The 19165-nt window shown below is 34.6% G+C and overlaps 1 protein-coding gene across 4 annotated transcripts in view; it reads right to left on the reverse strand.

The window, feature by feature from the left end:
• LOC149772747 (caspase-3-like) overlaps positions 1–17643 on the reverse strand; it is a 112317-nt gene extending 94674 nt beyond the window's left edge. For all 4 annotated transcript variants that reach the window (XM_089947342.1, XM_089947339.1, XM_089947341.1 and 1 more), the window contains exons 1-2: positions 17524–17643; positions 6899–7037 (exon numbers count right to left, since the gene is read on the reverse strand). In XM_089947342.1, the coding sequence (XP_089803468.1) occupies positions 6899–7037; positions 17524–17534 (150 nt within the window). In that variant the 5' untranslated portion in view covers positions 17535–17643. The remainder of the gene's footprint in view (positions 1–6898; positions 7038–17523) is intronic.
• Positions 17644–19165: the final 1522 nt, after the last annotated feature.

Below are 19165 nucleotides of genomic sequence, written 5' to 3' on the forward strand. Positions count from 1 at the left end.
TTTTGTCAGAGAAAATATCTTTGTAGTCAAAATGAGACCTTCATTAAAAATACATGAAGACAAAATTATAATTTGTATTGGCCATTCAGACTATTTATTAGGGGTCCAATCAGTTAATTTATGTGTTTATGATGGGGTCACTTCCTGAGTAACAAACATCTGCTTGTATAGCCTTCAGTAATTGTTTATAAACATAGTTATAAGGTATTTAGTGAGAGGACAGCGATGAAAACTTTATACTAGAACCTACTCATGTTCTCTACTAAATCATTTTAAACTGTCTGAGAATGAAATACAGGTCAAAGGGATAAAATATGCTTCCCCCAGGTATATTTACCCTTGGATGTAAGAAAAAAGCAAAATGATGTAAGTTGAATACAAAATGCATTCCATTTTATTGTTCAGTTAGGTTAAGATATTGATTGGTGTAGTGCGGCATTGTGGCCTATATGATGTTATGGGAATTCTAATGATCCATCTTGATTTATGCATTATTAATTACTAATACTATTTGTTAATTGACACTCTAAAGATTACATAAGAAGCATTCAAACAAATTATTTGAATTTAACTTTGTACATGGTTACATATCCCACATGTACAAATATCCATCCATTTTAGAATGTTTGGGATCAAAAGTTCACATTCAGTACATCATATAGGCTGACATTTTACCTATAGTGAACCTGTAAAGCACATTTATGGCTATGTGCACTGAAAATATCCCAAAATGTTATTTTCATCATGAATATGCCTATGTATGGTAACATATTTCAATTTAGTACTTTGACAGAGTGCGGTATTGAAACATCAGCTGATATCTGATTCCATTCAATCAATGAGCTTAATAATTGGTAACCAACACTCTTCAAAATACCATATAAATGTTCAAATAGATAATTTGAATTATGTTTGCACATTTGATCTTAACAAGTACATTGTATATGTCCCACATATGCAAATTTCCATCCTTGTTTACAAGTTTTGGGGATGAGAATTTCATATTTAGCCGATGATATAGGATTTATTGGTACTTATAGTTGATTTTTATGACCACATTTGGCTGTATTCACTTGCAATATCCAAAATTGTTATTTCCCTCATGAATAAGAATGCTTATAGTAACACATTCTAATTTAGTATATTGTCACTTGACTTTCCTGTATACTGGTATGTAATAATGTTTACACCAATGATCAAACCTCACCGCCCCAACATTGCCTTAAACTTTATGATACATAGTCTACCTGATTAGTTATTTAACTTGTAAATGGCTAAATGTGCTTCTAGAAACCTCATATACTTTTAGGATGAATTTAACACTTTAATACATGGCCATTGCTTCACATTTCTGAGTGTCACTCTGTCAAGTTTAATATTTTCCCCCATGCTTGCAACCTTAATGTTAATTTGAAATCACCATATCTAACACATTTTAACTTCATTTACATAGATCTTACTGTTTTCTAGAATTAAGTGAAACATACTGTATCTTTTCAAGTCTAGCCTGGTATCTGGAACAAAGTGTTAGAGTTGGATTAGCTTGGAAGCTCTCCTGAGTAGTCTGGTGGTAATAGCATGGTTTCATAAGGGCATGTGCAGTGTACTGCCATAAGTGACCAAGATTAGTTCATATCACCACACTGATACATGGCACCTCAAAGACATGGCTTAGGTTTTCATGAGAGAGATCAGCACCATTTTTCAGTAAGGTAGAACCTCCCTAGAAACTATTTTCCTATCCCATTGCCACCTTTTGTTGTTATCGACATTGAAATGGAATGCATTTTTGCTATAAAACATGGTAGTGGTCCCATTAGAACTTTAAATCTGAATGTGCTATTAGTTATGGAAACAACTGCCTAAGTACCTGACACAATAAATGTGGAACATAGCACCTGTCAGTGTTTCTTTAGTGTGTACACCTATATGCATCTGGACAGGCATATTGCGGTTTGCTGCCAAAATCACTATGAGCTATGATGCTTCACTACCCCTGGGGAAAATGTTATCAGTTATACAGACCCAAACTACCATTTGTTTTAAATATCATTCATTAGTCAACTTTTCTGTCTAAAATTTGTCAAACTGTGTTTTAAAACTTGTATGAAAATTTAAGTTTTCAATAAAATGTAGTTTTTAAAATTTAAATGTTTATTTAATTTGCCATTAAAACTGAATTTATCAATATTTGTAATTTTCAAACATATTTTCAGACAGGGCTTATCTTGTATCACAATTAGGTTTTTACTGCATTGAAAAATTCCTATAATTAAGGAAGATATAGCAAATTTAGTTTTGCTTTCTCAAGAGCACTTGGACCAGAACTTGCACCCTGTGGAACACCAGCACTACATACTTTCTGACAGGTGTCACATGTTTTCCTTGCAAGGAAATTCAAAAAGACTTCATGTATAAAGTTGAAATAGGTATAGCATGCAAATATAAAAGTTTGACTAAAATTGGTGTAAAACATGGAGCCTGTCAGGAATTACATCACAATTAATACTTCCAGTTCAGTACCCACGAATGTAGTTCTAGTCTATTTTTAGAACATTTTTTCCTCTCTCATTTTGATGGTGATAGAAGAGTTTTATTTATGCAGTTTTGGTAGGGATTTAAAGGTAACTGTTTATTCTTGATAATATGAGCTCAGGGTGTTGTTGTCTGTATGTATTTTGGCGACAGTGCACAGTGAGTAATAAGGCCTTGGTGATGATCCGGAAGTGAAATACGTGTTCTGGTTACATGCTGTTATGTTGAGAGTCAATGATCTAAAAAAAGAGCAGGTCAACCTTTGACAAGAACTTCACCGTGAAGTCATCTTTGAAGGTATTTTAGATTAACATATGATTTGCATTGATTGTCACACAGTGGAAAGGTCAGTACTGAGAAACAAATGTAGAGAACATATAGTAAAATTAATTGTGTACTATGTCCATCTTGCTCAGCTCAATGGAAATCACGTGAGAGCTCGCGAGATTAGGGGAAGCTACTCCGTCATAACAGTGCCTATGCTAGTCTGGTTCCTTATTTTGTATGTTCCCTGCGTTCCACTCCGCTATAGGAATAGAAGAGCCCAACACAGGGACTAAACAAAGCGGGAAACCAGTCAATGCCTATGCTTGAAGTAGACATGATGCCACCCTTCGTACAACGCATTGGATATTAAATAAATCCTGATCTCATTATTCGAATCCCTTGCGTCAAAAAAACGCACGGCAACAAAATGTGTGCGTCAATTTTCTCGAGCGTGCGTCCCTGACGCACAAATGTGCATAAAGGGAAACACTGATTGTTATTACATCAGGTTTTGGTGATTACAAATAAATCATTTATACACTGTCATCTGGAAATAGGGTACAATTACCATATGGGTTTAGGGATCAATGTAGTACTATTACCTCAACAGATTTTGAAGATCATAAAATGACCATTTACCTTGAAAAAGAGCAAAGTTACTACTGGTACATTAGTTTGGTGATGGACAATATAGTGTTGTTACTACATCAGATTTTCGAGATCACAAAACCAGTGCCTGGACATAGGGTAGTGTTACTATATGGGCTTGGGAGGGATAGCTCTGTAGTATTGTTACTACATCAGTTTTAGTATTGTTACTACATCAGGTTTCAGAGATGATAAATCAGTGCTTGGAAATAGGGTAATGTTACTACATGGATTGGGGGGGTAGTTATGTAGTATTGTTACTAAATCAGGTTTTGGAGTTCACAAAATCAGTGTTTGGAAATAGGGTAATGCTACTACATGGGTTTGGGGGGTCCTGGCTATAATGTAGTATTGTTACTACATCAAGATTGGAGGTCACATATCAGTGCCTTGAAATAGGGTAATGTTACTACATGGGTTTCGGGGATATTAGAAGAGCTATGTAGTATTGTTACTAAATCAGGTTTCAGATATCACTAATCAGTGCCTGGAGATAGGCTGTGTGTGTGTGTGTGTGATTTGGATTTTTTACGTAGCTTTAACAATTTTTCAGTCATATCGCTACGATGTCTGCAGTGTGGCAGTTTTTAGTGATGTCTAGCACTGGGGCATCATGCCGCAGACATGTGGCATGATGTTCCACCCAGTCACATTATCCTGACACCGGGCCGACCAGTCCTAACACTAACCTCTTAATGGTGAGTGCCAAGCGAGGCAGCTGTTAGTACCATTTTTGTAAGTCTTTGGTATGACTCGGCCAGGGATCGAACCCACGACCTCCCACATCCGAGGCGGACGCTCTAACCACTAGGCCACCGGAGCGGTCAGAGATAGGCTAATGTTACTACACGGGTATGGGGATAACATTACAGCTATGTAGTATTGTTACTACATCAGTTGTAGTCTTGTTACTACATCAGGTTTTGGAGATTACAGATCAGTGCTTGGAGATAGGGTAATGTTACTACATGGGTTTTGGGATAGCATTTGAGCTATGTAGTATTGTTACACTGTACATCAGTTGTAGCATTGTTACTACATCAGGTTTTGGAGATTACAAAATCAGTGCCTGGAGATAGAGTAATTTTACTACATGTGTTTGGGGGGATGCTATGTAGTATTGTTACTACATTAAGTTTCGAGATCACAAAACTTCTGTGCTTGGAAATAGGGTAATGTTACTACATGGGTTTGGAATTAACCATGTAGTATATTGTTACTAGTAAAATTCCTTTAAAAAGGACAAGCAAGCAATTCCTTTTTTATTCTGACAGCCATTAGTAGCAGTAACAGTAGCTGTAATTGTTGTTGTTATTTTCCACTAAAAATAGACCACAATAAGGAACTGTACCCTCTTCAGTCAACCTACAAACATGCTGCACTGATGTCAACTGTGTTTACAGGAGGTAAAAAAACCACTTTAAACATTTGAAGAAACCTTTAGCTCTCTTACACTGATTCAACGAAGAAATAAAATTATAAACACACTGAAATATTATTGTTAATGGATTTACTATATTAGTTATTACATCAAAATTAATTGAAAACACATCACTGTTTTGACTCTTTAATGATCTATCCTCAACAATCTGCCTAATTAGGACTCAGTTAGTTTTGCATCTGTTTGAACATCCAGTAATAAATTATCTGCCATTTTCTGGGGTCAGACCTTGAGGTAATTTTCTACAATGAACAGGACTGAGAGTTTGTCAAGAAACGTGGACACAGAGTCAGCTCGAATACCTTGCAACAAAACTTTGCCTTAACCACTAATATAAATGTAAGTACTTCTTTGTTGTTAGAAATCTTTAACTTCTATGATGATAACACATGTTTCTGAAGAAATATGACGATCATACCAGCCAGGTGCTTGTCCTGATAAGATACAAAATTTCTGGGAAGATAACTCAGGCTGACGCTCTACTGACTGCAAAGAATTTGCAAGAATCCAAAATGTTTTCTTCTAAATACTGTACATGTATTTGGAAACCATCTCTGATATTCTTGAGAGAAAAAATGGTTTTCTAGATCAGTGGTTGTTAAGTTTTTTATTTTCGCTGATCACTTGAACATTGCTTAGAGACTTGGTGGACTACTAAATGATCTTCTGTTATGTTGCGTGTACCCGATAGGTAACTATTGCAGCCTTTCCATGGACCACCTGAATGGAGCCTGTGGACCATCCATGGTCTGCTTACCACAGCTTGAGAATCCCTGTTCTAGATGGCTGCCAGTGTGTAGGATTGGCACTATTTTCATTTAGGACCTATTAGATATCATAAGAAGTCACTTGGTGAAAACCCCATGTTGATATGACCATCCGTTGGGGTGGGGGTGGGGGTTAGAAATAGGTTATGCTCAACAGTTTCATAGTTTGCATTGCATCTGAATTTTAAAGAAAAAGAATTTCCCCAATTTAACCTCTGGTATTCCTGTTATCTTTTAAAAAATAAAACACAGACCATGTATATCTTAAGTGTTGTTAATCCTTTTTATTCTGGTATATGATTCAACTTGGGTTGGAGAGTATACAGATTAGCCTCACTTCAGATGTGTGCACCTTTCAAAGACTGCTAGCTCTGTGTTGTTCTTTCCACTTCCTAGACATCTGAGGTAAATTGGGAAAAATAATCACTAGCCTGTATCTTTTCTTCTATTTATTTTATATATATTTTATAACTCATTTATTGCATATTTGGAGGCTAGTATCATTTAATCAAGATAAATTAATTTCCCTGTCTTAATAACTGCTTAAATGAGTGTGCTTTGGACTAGTTCAAGTTCATTTCTTAAGCTCATGGAAGCAGCCACTCAGATCCGTTGTATCTTTCAGACAGTGTGTTTTTCCCCTTATAATGCAATGCCAGTCACAGTACATACAAGTTACACAGCGGTATGCCTTTATTTCCTTCATTGTGCTTGTTACAAATGCAGACAAGTTTACCAGTACATACAAGTTACACAGAGGTATGCCTTTATTTCGTTCATTGTGCTTGTTGCAAATGCAGACAAGTTTACCAGTACATACAAGTTACACAGCGGTATGCCTTTATTTCCTTCACTGTGCTTGTTGCAAATACAGACAAGTTTACCAGAACATACAAGTTACACAGCGGTATGCCTTTATTTCCTTCACTGTGCTTGTTGCAAATGCAGACAAGTTCACCATTTTACATTGTAAGAAGCCTTTAACAAAACATCTCATTTTAATAAGACAATTCATATGGGAGAAGTAGCATAAAAATTGAAGTAGCCATATTGTATTTCCTAGTGGCAACATTTTCTTGAATATGTTTGTAAAGTTTTATGGCAATCCTGTAAATAATATTGGAGTGGTAGCGATAACAAACTTGTGCCCATGGATGGATGGCAGACAGATGATGGACAATAGGCCATCTCATATGGTCATCTAGTCAATGTAATGTGGAGCTAAAAAGTACAGTCTTACCTCAACTTCTTCTTTCATGGCCTCTGTAAATACATCTCGCACAAAAAGAAATTCATTGACTGAATCTGGATCTGCTATGTTATCACTCAAGTTGATTCTGTTGCTCTTTAAGGTCTCTATATCCTGTTCATTCATTCCTCTGTAATACAACAAGATTACATTTCCTCTGTAATACAACAAGATTAAATTTCCTCTGTAATACAACAAGATCATGTTTCCTCTGTAATACAACAAGATTAAATTTCCTCTGTAATACAACAAGATTATGTTTCCTCTGTAATACGACAAGATTACATTTCCTCTGTAATACGACAAGATTACATTTCCTCTGTAATACAAGATTAAATTTCCTCTGTAATACAACAAGATCATGTTTCCTCTGTAATACAACAAGATTAAATTTCCTCTGTAATACAACAAGATTATGTTTCCTCTGTAATACGACAAGATTACATTTCCTCTGTAATACGACAAGATTACATTTCCTCTGTAATACGACAAAATTACATTTCCTCTGTAATACGACAAGATTACATTTCCTCTGTAATATGACAAGATTACATTTCCTCTGTAATATGACAAGATTACATTTCCTCTGTAATACAACAAGATTACATTTCTTCTGTAATACAACAAGATTACATTAAATAAAGTACCAGATACTAAATATAATCATCAGAATGGCTTAAATTTTTATATTGACAGAAAACTTTTTTAATTGTTAAATATTTTGATGACAGAATAATGGAGCTTATATTTAGGGTCCAGTTTCACTTCTTGTTACCATGTGCTGGGTACACCTTTTTAATGCATTGTAATAATAAATGTGTTTCTAAAGCATTTTATCTTCTAATCAGTATCTAGTAAACATTTAAAATAAAGACAGAAAGGATTGGAAAATACATAAGTTTTCATTTGTTCCAGACATCAAACATATCCAGCAATGGATTTACACACTGATGCAAGTGATGCTTACTGTGCAAAAATGGACACATTTTTTTGTTTATATATGTGACATACTGCTCCAGTTAGAGCATCCACCTCAGATGCGGAAGGTCCCAGTTTCGAACCCTGACAGAGTCATACCAAAGACTTATAATAATGGTACTAGCAGCTGCCTCACTTGGTGCTCAGCAATTAGAGGTTAGAGTTAGGACTGGGTGGTCTGGTGTCAGGATAATATGAATGGGTGGGACATGATGTTACATGTCTCCAGCATGATGCCCCAGTGCTAGACATCATAATAAACTGCCACAATGCAGGCACTATAGCCAAATGACTAAAAAAAAATTAAAGCTATTTTAAAAATCCAAATCACACACGCACACGTATGTAATACTGTCATGATACAGATCATATAGAACACTTTTATTGTGATACATACCATCTAGAACACAATAATCATGATAATATCACATAGAATGCAATTATGGTCATAGATATCACATAGAATGCAATTATGGTCATAGATATCACATAGAATGCAATTATGGTCATAGATATCACATAGAATGCAATTATGGTCATAGATATCACAAGAATGCAATAATGGTGATAGATATTACATATAATGAAATTATGGTCATAGATATTTCACAGAATGCAATTATGGTGATAGATACCACATAGAATGCAATTATGGTGATGGATATCACACTGAATGCAATTATGGTGATAGATATCACACTAAATGCAATTACTGTGATACATATACAGAATTCAATCCTTAAGAAATATATACAAAACAATTATCATGATAGAACATGCAATACTATCATAATACATGTACATGTATGTATTATATTGAACATAATTATCATAATAGAACATGCAATAGTATCACGATATGTATCATACTGAACATAACATGATAGAACATGCAATATTGTCATGATATGTATTATGTTGAACATAATTATCATAATAGAACATGCAATACTGTCATGGTATGTATTACATGTACAATGATCAAAAGTCGGCTTATCATCAGATGAATATTAACTGGAATGCATTAATTAAGATATATTCAAAATAATCGATGGCTAATATATTTATAGGTTATTACTGTGCATTAAAAACATTTACTAATTTTTATTTGTTTGAACGATAATACAGATTGACCGATAATACCAGACTATCGCTATATCATGAAAAGTGTATCAACACCGTATGCTACCGTGCCGTCGTGGCATGCAGTTCATCCATAATGGATGTAATTTCATTGAAAATCGTACAGATTTAAAATATTCAATAATTTTGTAATAGTCTGAATTCGTCGTGTAAAATATAGGATGAACAAATATTGAAACCATTTACTTGCCGTCTGATATCGTACGGTCATTGCATGCAGCTATTCCCGGGTCTACATACGGTGTCTGTATTAGATATTATTTACTTTCAACTGTTTGTTGTTTGATCACACCGCCAAGCACAGCATACATGTTGGCGGCTTTCGTCCTTTGATGTTTATTAAATTGTGCGACTCTTGTATCAACCACAGCTTTGTCTGCTGCTTGGCTGTGATTGCAGTTAAATAAGAAGCCCATGTCGGCTATTGTTTGAGCAACGACTGTATACAGAATTCATGGAAGACAATCACAAAGACGATTTACTGGCTTTACTCATGGATCCGTAATAAGTAACACTTCCGATAATGTTTACTTCGGCTTAACAATTCAAAAACCTAATGAAACCAGTTTTCTCTTCTAGAGTAGAATACGGAGCTTCACCACAACCTGTTCAAATTGATAAATTTCAGAAGCCAAGCGTTGTACACACTATTTCTCGTACGTTATATATATCGTATTATTTTAGAATTCATACACGATCACTTCTCCAAAATCACTTAAAGAACCTGGATAAATTGTTAAGTTCCGATCGTTTATTATTAAAAGTCATACGCGAATTCTTCCACCAAATTATAATAAACGTTTTACACACTATTTCTCGTACGTTAAACAAATATTTTCACGGTCCGATAAAAATACACGTAAATGAATTTCAAATTTCAGGAACCATGCCACGATCATATTATTTTAAAAGTCACAACTAATCTCATGCCCAAAATGAAGTTAATTTCTTGTTTTGTTTTTTTTACTTTTCTCCAAATTTTTTTTCTCCATGTGTGAATGAATATACGAAATTTCGGGAGCCATGCTACGACCGCGTTATATCCGAATTCGCGTTATGGCGGGGTTCCACTGTATGTTGAACATAATTATCATAATAGAACATGCAATGCTATCATGATATGTATTATATTGAATAACAATAATAATAATAACAATAATAATGCTTTATTTATAGAGGGTGACTCATTAGTCAAGGACTATTCTCCCCTGAGGCCCTTGTAAGGAGAGTATAACAATGCACATTATATGAAGATAGCAATAATTAGTGTTTATTTTAACATGTTTAGTATTAAAATACTAAATTCCATTATCTATTAGAAACACATGCATGCTCATGATATCTCTTCTTAAATACTCTAATATTTTCAGCAGATTTTACATGTAGTGGAAGCTTATTCCACAGAACTGTACCAGAGTATTGAAAACTCTTTTTAAATTGCTCTGTTCTTGGTTTTGGTGCTAGAAGGTTTCCATGTGCTATTGATCTCAACTGGTATTGTGTTGAAAAAGACCTGAATATGTCCTGAAGATACTCTGGTGCAGTTCCATGTAGACATTTATATAAAAGAACTGCCTTGTGAAAATCGATCCTGTCATATATTGTGAACCATTTCAGTTCTGTAAATAATGCTTTTGAGGCATGATCAAATAGATGCATCTAAAATTACGCTTCCTGCTCATTTCTGAAGTTTATAAATCCTGTCAAGCTCATTTCTGAAGTTTATAAATCCTGTCAAGCTCAGATTTATCACAGTTTCCTCATACATTTGTACAATAATCCATTGTTGGAAGAATATATAACTTGTCGTATAGATTGCAAGTTTCCATAGGTAAATATTTCTTAATTCTCTTGAGTAGGGCAATTTTGGATGACAGTGATTTACAAAGCATATTAATATGATCATTCCATAAATAAATTATTATCTATGGACACACATACAAGCCTTTCATGTTTTTCATTTTCTAACAGATGCTTATTTATCATCATTTTCATCAGTGAAAGTATATTTTTTCAAAGTTGCTATAAAAGCTTGAATTTGGCTTCAAACACTGAAGGATGGGTGCAAAAAGTGCATGTAAAATCTTTAATTTGTCAAAGTTACAGTGCATCTAAAATCTTTAATTTGTCAATTTCTTTCAAACGGCATATATATTTTAAATTGAAACATAAGTGATTAAAAAACTATGTAAAAATACTGTCTTTCGTTTTTGTTCTTTTTATTCTTGTCTTGGTTTTAAATTTTCTTTTTTCTTTGGATATTGTTATTAATGTGTGTGTGTGATTAGGATTTTTAACACAGCTTTAATAAAAAATTAGTCATATTGCTATGATGTCTGCAGTGTTGCAGTTTATAGTGATGTCTAGCACTGGAGCATCAAGCCACAGACATGTAGCATGATGTCCCACACAGTCATATTATCCTGACACCAGGCTGACCAGTCCTAACACTAAATTCTTAATGCTGAGAGCCTAGCGAGGCAGCTCTTAGTACCATTTTTGTAAGTCTTTGGCATGACATGGCCGGGGTTCGAACCCACAACCTCCCACTTCCGAGGCAGATGCTCTAACCACTGGGCCAATGGAGAACTCCATTGTTATTAATGGTATTGATGTGTTATGTTCAGTTTTTTATGAGCATCCATGCACCTTATATTTTGTTGATATTTTATGCAAATACTAGCTAAATTTTGTCAGAGTATTAGGTGATGACAGTCGGCACCTGGTGTGGCAAAATAACTATCTTATATCGACTGCACTTTAGAGTTTGCATTTTGCACTTGGCATTTTTGATGGTATTATGAACTTTTCTGCCTGCTTTCTTCTAATTTGGTTAGGTTTGGGGCCTATAGAAGGAATTCTGTTTGCAGTTCTTCTGTCATCTATTGAGTAAATCATATTTTGGTGGTCTTTACCACAGTCAGTGACAAATCTTTTTGTTTTCTTATCTTGTTGTTCTTCTGTGATTTTGGCAGAGTGATCAATGTCAACCAGGTGGTGCAAATATCTTTCACTTAGGCAATAATTGCTCATGTTTCTCTGAGAATGGCATGACTCTACCTGCTCAATGGTCACTAATTGCTGAAGCAGTTTCACAAATTTTGGTAAATCAGCTAGCTTCCATTTTGTGACCGATTTGAGGATGTGATTTGTTGCTTGTCCGTGTGCTTGCAATTTTGCCGCTGTTGACTGGATCAATGACGTTCTTTTTGAGCACTGGATATACTACTGTGTCAACGTAGGTGCAGAACTTTCTTTCACTGGCATGCGAGTCTTTGTCATCAATGACTGAACGTAAGTGATTAAGTCTTTCTTGGATGGTGTCAATTTCTGTTATTAGTACAAAAGCATTTCAGCCAAACACAAAATCATGCACTTCCTGGTGATCTTTTAACGGAAACCCAACTATAATGTCCATGTGTCTTTGCACAAGAGCATGTTGGGTCTTTTTTTGCAGACAGTAAGTCATATTCGCAAAAGGGACTCCATTAGCTTAAAGGACCTTTAAACGATCTTTATTAAAGTGATATGTTAAATGCTATGGAAAATGAGTTATTACACATCATAATTTCATTTGTGAAATAGAAATATTGATTGCAACTGATAATAAAATTTAATCGATCCATTTCGCAGACAGCTAAGTCATATTAATGAAAAGGATACCATTCACTAAAGGGACATTTTAATAATTCTTTATACATAAAAACGATATGTTAAAAATCTAATGCAGAATGAGTTACTATACAATATAATTTAATTTGTGAAATAGAAGTATTAATTGAAACTGAAAATCAATATATAGTCATTAATATATATAATTGTAAATGAACTTATCGCCATCTAAGAAAACTTCCACAACTTTTGCAACATTTTGTAACTTTTCACAATATTTTTGTAACTTTTCATAACATTAGTCATACTGAGACTATTTCTTTCAGTATATGTGAAGAGCATGTTGAAAATTTTGATAGAAGGCTGAAAATAGGCTGGGTGTAAATCACACACGGCTGTACTGTTGATACACATATGCTCTTGTTAGTGCCCTGTCCATGAAGTAGGGGTACTAATATTAGTATCAGGTGGCCAGGGGCTCAACTGGGTGAAGAAAAGAGAATGGGGTGAAACGATACATGTGTACCGCATATTGATACGATTCACGATACACAGCCTGCGATATGATACCTACTGATACACATATAAACTTGATAGTCTTTCCATCTTTGGAAGGTAGGTGGTGCCCTTTTATGTATGTTGACATTTTTGGTTGTATTTCCAATATGCAGATTACAGATAGACATATAGTTATCATATATTTATATGCTATTCTCGCTGATGAAAAAACAAAAATACTTTAAAACAGATTAGCTGTTAGTTGTCAGCGAGTTTTATTCAACATTTTAGGTCATTTAATGGTGGCTCCTTTTAACTCATTATAGCCACAAGGCCCATTGTTTTGCACAGCAGGAATGCTTTGAAAATATCTTATTACCAATTTCATGTCTCACTTAAACTTGGAAGGCATTACGATGTTATCTTCAAAACAAAAGAAATAATGCAATTTCCTTGTGCAAAGAAAATCTCATCTATAACAAACCTAGTCATTGGAATGAGGACGAGAACCAGCACACTCTATCACATTGTACTTCCATGCAGATGCAAAAGACTGCTGTGGCCAGTGTTACTTGTATTTCTAGTGAAGAAGGAATCCTACTGATTACACCTAGTCCTATTTCATATTTTTTTTTAACTTACACAAGGTGATAAACTTGAGCAGTTTGAAATCTGCCCCATCACTGATTCTGTGCTAATTTTATTTATTCCATCTACACCTTCATTCACAGGTTTAATATCTCTGCATACAAAGAGAAATAATTCCAAATTGGTTCCCCATATACAATTTAAAGAGAGATACTGCCAGGATTTTATCTTAGAGACCTCCCCCTTTGTCAAGCAATAAGAGTGAGAGGAAACAAAGGAGGTAGTGGGGAAGAAATGGTCATAGTTCAATATTTTCAGGTTCAAAATCACTCACTGGTATCTTCATTAACACTTTCTCAGCTCCAATAATCCGATATGCTTCATAGCTTTAAAATTATTGCCTTCATCCCTACCATCAGCCAGTATCTGCCAAACAAAATCATAATGAACCACACCAGGAATCAGACATTTTGGGTTTTCTAGGTAGCCTGTATTTTCAACACACATTTGTAAAACTTCCTTCATGAAAGGTTCACACTACTCCATAATAATACTTATTCCTGGGCACCATATGCCAATCAAATTTAGTGTAACAACCATTTATGTCATGTTTGAAGAACCCAGATGTATAAACAGTTGCCTACACGAAAAAAACAGATGTCCCGACAAGAATGGTTAGCCTAAACAAAAACTGTATACTTCACTGAGCACATTTTCATGTGCAGGGCTTTCAACTAATTTGTGGGAGCTCTCACACATCAATGTCCACAAGTTCTTTCAAATTTTGCACGATTCACGTATTCGCACACCCTGACACCATCTCTGCTTAAAGTACTTTACATATCAATTAATGACTTATGCGCATAGTTTCTGTTGCTTTGCCAATACTTCCTGCTTGTCACACAGGGAATAAGCTATACTAATTTCTGATTGGTGGTTATTGTTTAACCTAAACCGGAACTAGCAATAACCACTAATGAGAATTCATTGTGACAGATTTCACCTTGCGATAGATAAATTGGTAGTGCAGCTTTCAATTCAGCCCAAGCAGACATCAGAGGTCTCACTAGGATTTTAAAACTAGGAGTCCAGGACTCCTAACTTGGTAAAAATAGGAGTCCCACCAGCAAAAGTTGCAGTCCTTTTCCAGGAGCATGTTGAAATGGCTAAATGTCCATTAAAATGCCAGGAATAAACAGACAAAAAACTTTGTCAGTTTTAAATATTTGTAATTATTTATTATTCTATAAAAACATATCCATTAAAGTTGATATCATCATGTACAATTATCATATTCTTTAACTACAATAAAGTTCGCTTTTGTCTATGTCACATTTCACAAAATTTTCTGATGCTTAGCTTTGGATCCTATTCCTCCACACTAGGTCCCTCTTCTTTGACTCACATCATTTTTGTTAAGGTCTCATATTTTATTCTGGACCTTCTCTTTGTCTTGATTTTGTTCCGCACACTGAAACCTCTCTTGCATGCCACAAATGTCACTGGTGACACCAACACACTTGCAGCTAAGATTGCAAAGTCTGGAGATCTCTGTACTCTTGAAGTAGAGTTGTACAGGCATCTGTCAGTGGGAATTTCAATGATTTTATGACTTATAACCTAGCAAATAGGTGGTTTCTAGATGTCTCATGCCAAGAAAGTGTGGAACTTTGCAGATCAGAAGAACCAGTAGTTGCCATCGAGTTTAATTTTCCACATTCTTTACACCACTGTCATATAGCTCTTGTTTGTCAGTCAGAATAAATTTTGTAAATCCAAGGAACATTTTTTATTCCAAACACTAAGCCAAGCATCATGCACTTTCTTACGCTTGGTTACTGTCCCATCCAAAATATCAGTTCTTTCAACTTTAGCACAGTTCTGAATCTCATTAAAATCTTCATCAGTTTTTCTTTGAATCCGAAAAATACTTATCCAAATTTGCAAATGGCATTTTGCCCAATTCTCGATGTGTCTTGATTTTGAGGTCACATGCAATATTTATATGGCTACAATCAGAAATGAACACAGTAACAGGGATTGTGCCGGGCTTTGCCAGTGTCACAAATTGTGATGTTTTTTTCCTTATTAGCAACAAAATATACTATCTGGTGATATTTTTGGTGACAACATTTTTGGCTGATAAAAACTGTATATACAGTCTTGGATTTGGAGTGGAGAAATGCAAAGGCACAATGACAGGTACCCGCAAACTTGGATATAAAAATGCATTGGAATCTATTGTTACATAAACAAATCCTTGCTTTATATTGACAAACCACCATAACATTGCAGTGTTATATCATAATCTGCCTATGCTGATGTCTGGCCTTGGTACTGTATGCTGTAATACAACCAAAATAGCCATGTAACTGACTAGCTACAATCAACCATCTCTGAAGGTGGGAATAGGAAATGACTACAGTAAACCAGACGACAGCAATTTTATTAAAAAATGTACCAGAAAAAATAGTTTTCCTGCAACTTCAAAGAAAACTGTTTAACTTTGAAGTACTGATAAATAAAACAAGCAAATAAAAAAAAATTCTGTCTCAGTTGCCACAGCAGTTATAAATAGGTATTTGCTTGGTCCTTCAAAGAGAGCCTTTAGCTGCGCCTTCAATAACACATGCACCTCATCAAAGCAAGCCAACTAACTTTGATCAAAGGAAGTCAGCAGCAAACTTAAACAAAAATATTGTTTCATTTTTCATAGTGATTAGAACATATTTATTGTGCTGTGAAAGTTTTCTGTTATAACAAAAAAGGTACGTATGGAGGACTCCTGCATGGGTGATTTTCTGCAATCCAGATAAAATAAATTCTGTCCAAATATGCGTAATTAAGCATCTCCGAGATCTGAGATATAATATAATTCAAGGCTGAAAAATCGTGTAAAACTGGTTATTAAATGATCTGTAAAGTGCTTCATTATACATGTGGAACATATTTGGAATGTACAGTATTTGCTGAACATGCTGCTGAGTTAAGACAATTAGCCTGGAATGGGGGGTGGGGCACTAATTATGAACCATGTCATTTTGTGTTAATTTATAGATGGCAGTGAGTATTCTCAATAGTATTTTTTTTTTTCATTTTTACTAATAAAAATGAGTGCCTGTGACTGCAGTTGCAGTTTCAGATAAATTCTAATTTTCAAAAATAACAAAGCAAACTAATAATAATTATTCATGACTGCTGAAGACTAAAATAACTTGCATATGGTAAGTGTCATTTCTGTATCGATTATCCGTCTCTTGTATCAATACGTGTATCATTACAGAAAAAGTATTCATGCATCGATATATCAATGAACTGTTTCACACCTAGTCAACATGACATTATTTTCAATATGCGTAGTTTTCATTGTGGCATTACAGCGCTTGACATTCAATCTGGTTTGATCACACCTTTAAGTTCGCTTTGTCCAAAAATGTCCATGTACTTTTAACATTGAGTTTTACTGTACGTGTTTATTGGGGTGTGTAACCAATGACATTCGAAAGGAAAAGGAAGAATCTAAATAAAGTGAATAAAAGCCATTTAAAAGTATGTGTAATCAAATTCTTAAAAAGTACACCCGTTACTGACATAGCTTGTACCGAATGCATACATTATCTGCATGATCTTCACCATAAATGAGACTCGTGTTGTCAATAGTTTTTCTTATTTCATTGACATAAACGAGTGCCTATGAGACGCAAGTAAACAGGTATGTATCATACGCAAATAGCTAAGTCTTCTTATTCTAATCAGGACAGTGTATAGAAAAAGCTAATAGCTAGGAAGACACTTACAACTGTTCCATTTTTGAAGCGCATACGAAGGGGCAACTTTGGAGGTGAATCTTGACTTCTAAATCGAAACAGGAAGTAAATATCCCGTGTCTGGTTTTATCCACACATTCGAAAGTTACATTGAATAGATAGATGGTCCTCTGAAAAGACTTGATATACAGTCCACACATATAGTGTATTATCTAGTCTGGTTCTCTGCTTAGTATGTTCCATGCGTTGCACTCCGCTCACCCTCTATATATTATAATTGTTCTTTTTTCTTAACATAAAGATCGCGTCGAGCACCTGTGATTTTAAATAGCACTTTAAAAATTGTAATATTAAACAAAATAAAATGTAATTACCAGCGCTGAAATGAAACGTACAATGAATTATTAGTAACGGTTAAAGTATATATACTACCGGTCTGATAACATAATACTAAATTTCTAGTATCACAAGTCTCAATGTCAATGTTATTTTTTTAAAACAACAATGTCCAATGAAAACCATCGTTTCTACCAAAGTTATTTGCATAAATGAATATTTAATGACTAGCAGGATTTCTCCATTATGTTACGAAACACCCAAATCCACCCAAATCCACACCAAATCGCATCTTGTCTGTCGTCTCATCTCTAAATTGCAACAGTACCTCCCCTCCCCCCATTTTTTTTTAAAAAAATTTAAAACAAATCTTTTTCCACAAATCGAATTATTTTTTTATTGTGCAGTTTTACACAGTTCTATTGGGTTAGGTCTATTTAGACTGACCAGAAACCTATAAATTGGTATCATATTTGGCAAATTCGGCGGTTGTTTAAGATTGATATGACTTATTTACCAGTATGGAAGACGTTCGTATAGGCAGGCATGAAGACGTACTTAATAAGATACATACACATATTATATACTGTTGTATAGTTTTAATTATATGCTTTAATTCTTCACTGTTCTATTTCTATACAAAATCAGAGCCACATGTTCAACAAAATATCTATTCTAAGGTCACGCTCAACCATTCAACAACACGGATTGATATAATCTATGTATCTTCAACTGCTATAGGTCGTGTAATCTGAAGAAAGAAAAAAAAAACATTGGATATTAAAATTTCAAAAACCTTTTGAAAAGTACGAAGAGGAAATCAAATATTTTGTTATGTATCAAACACATTCATAACAATGTACGACGAAATCTTCAAGAAAACGGGGCATGTGTACTGGTCCGTAAAATAATAATCCAAATCATTTTAGAAAAAATGGAATAATATTTGTCTCAGATGATACGGAATTTGATTCAAAATGTCAGAATTTGGAACCCTATTTTAAACAATTTCCAGTTTTCAAATCATATTGGCAAAGATTCCTGTTGGGCAAAATCAGCAACAATATCCAGATATATCAGTGTCAGCAGCCTAGACTTTAAGTGTCTCAAGGATTCCGAAAATGTTGGAAAAAAGTCAGGCCAGCGGAAACGGCCAGCATCCGAACGGACTAAAAAATATTATAAATGACCAATTGGAGAAAGAAATGTACTTACAGATTATTCTTTTTCACCATCTTAATATTGAATCAATGTAATAACAAATCAAGTTAATTATGTAGGTGTGTGTGTGTGTGTGTGTGTGTGTGTGTGTGAGAGAGACAGAGAGAGAGAGAGA

Source organism: Sinohyriopsis cumingii, unplaced genomic scaffold, assembly GCF_028554795.1.
Source record: "Sinohyriopsis cumingii isolate HCF-2022 unplaced genomic scaffold, ASM2855479v2 utg001176l, whole genome shotgun sequence".
Taxonomy (NCBI): domain Eukaryota; kingdom Metazoa; phylum Mollusca; class Bivalvia; order Unionida; family Unionidae; genus Sinohyriopsis; species Sinohyriopsis cumingii.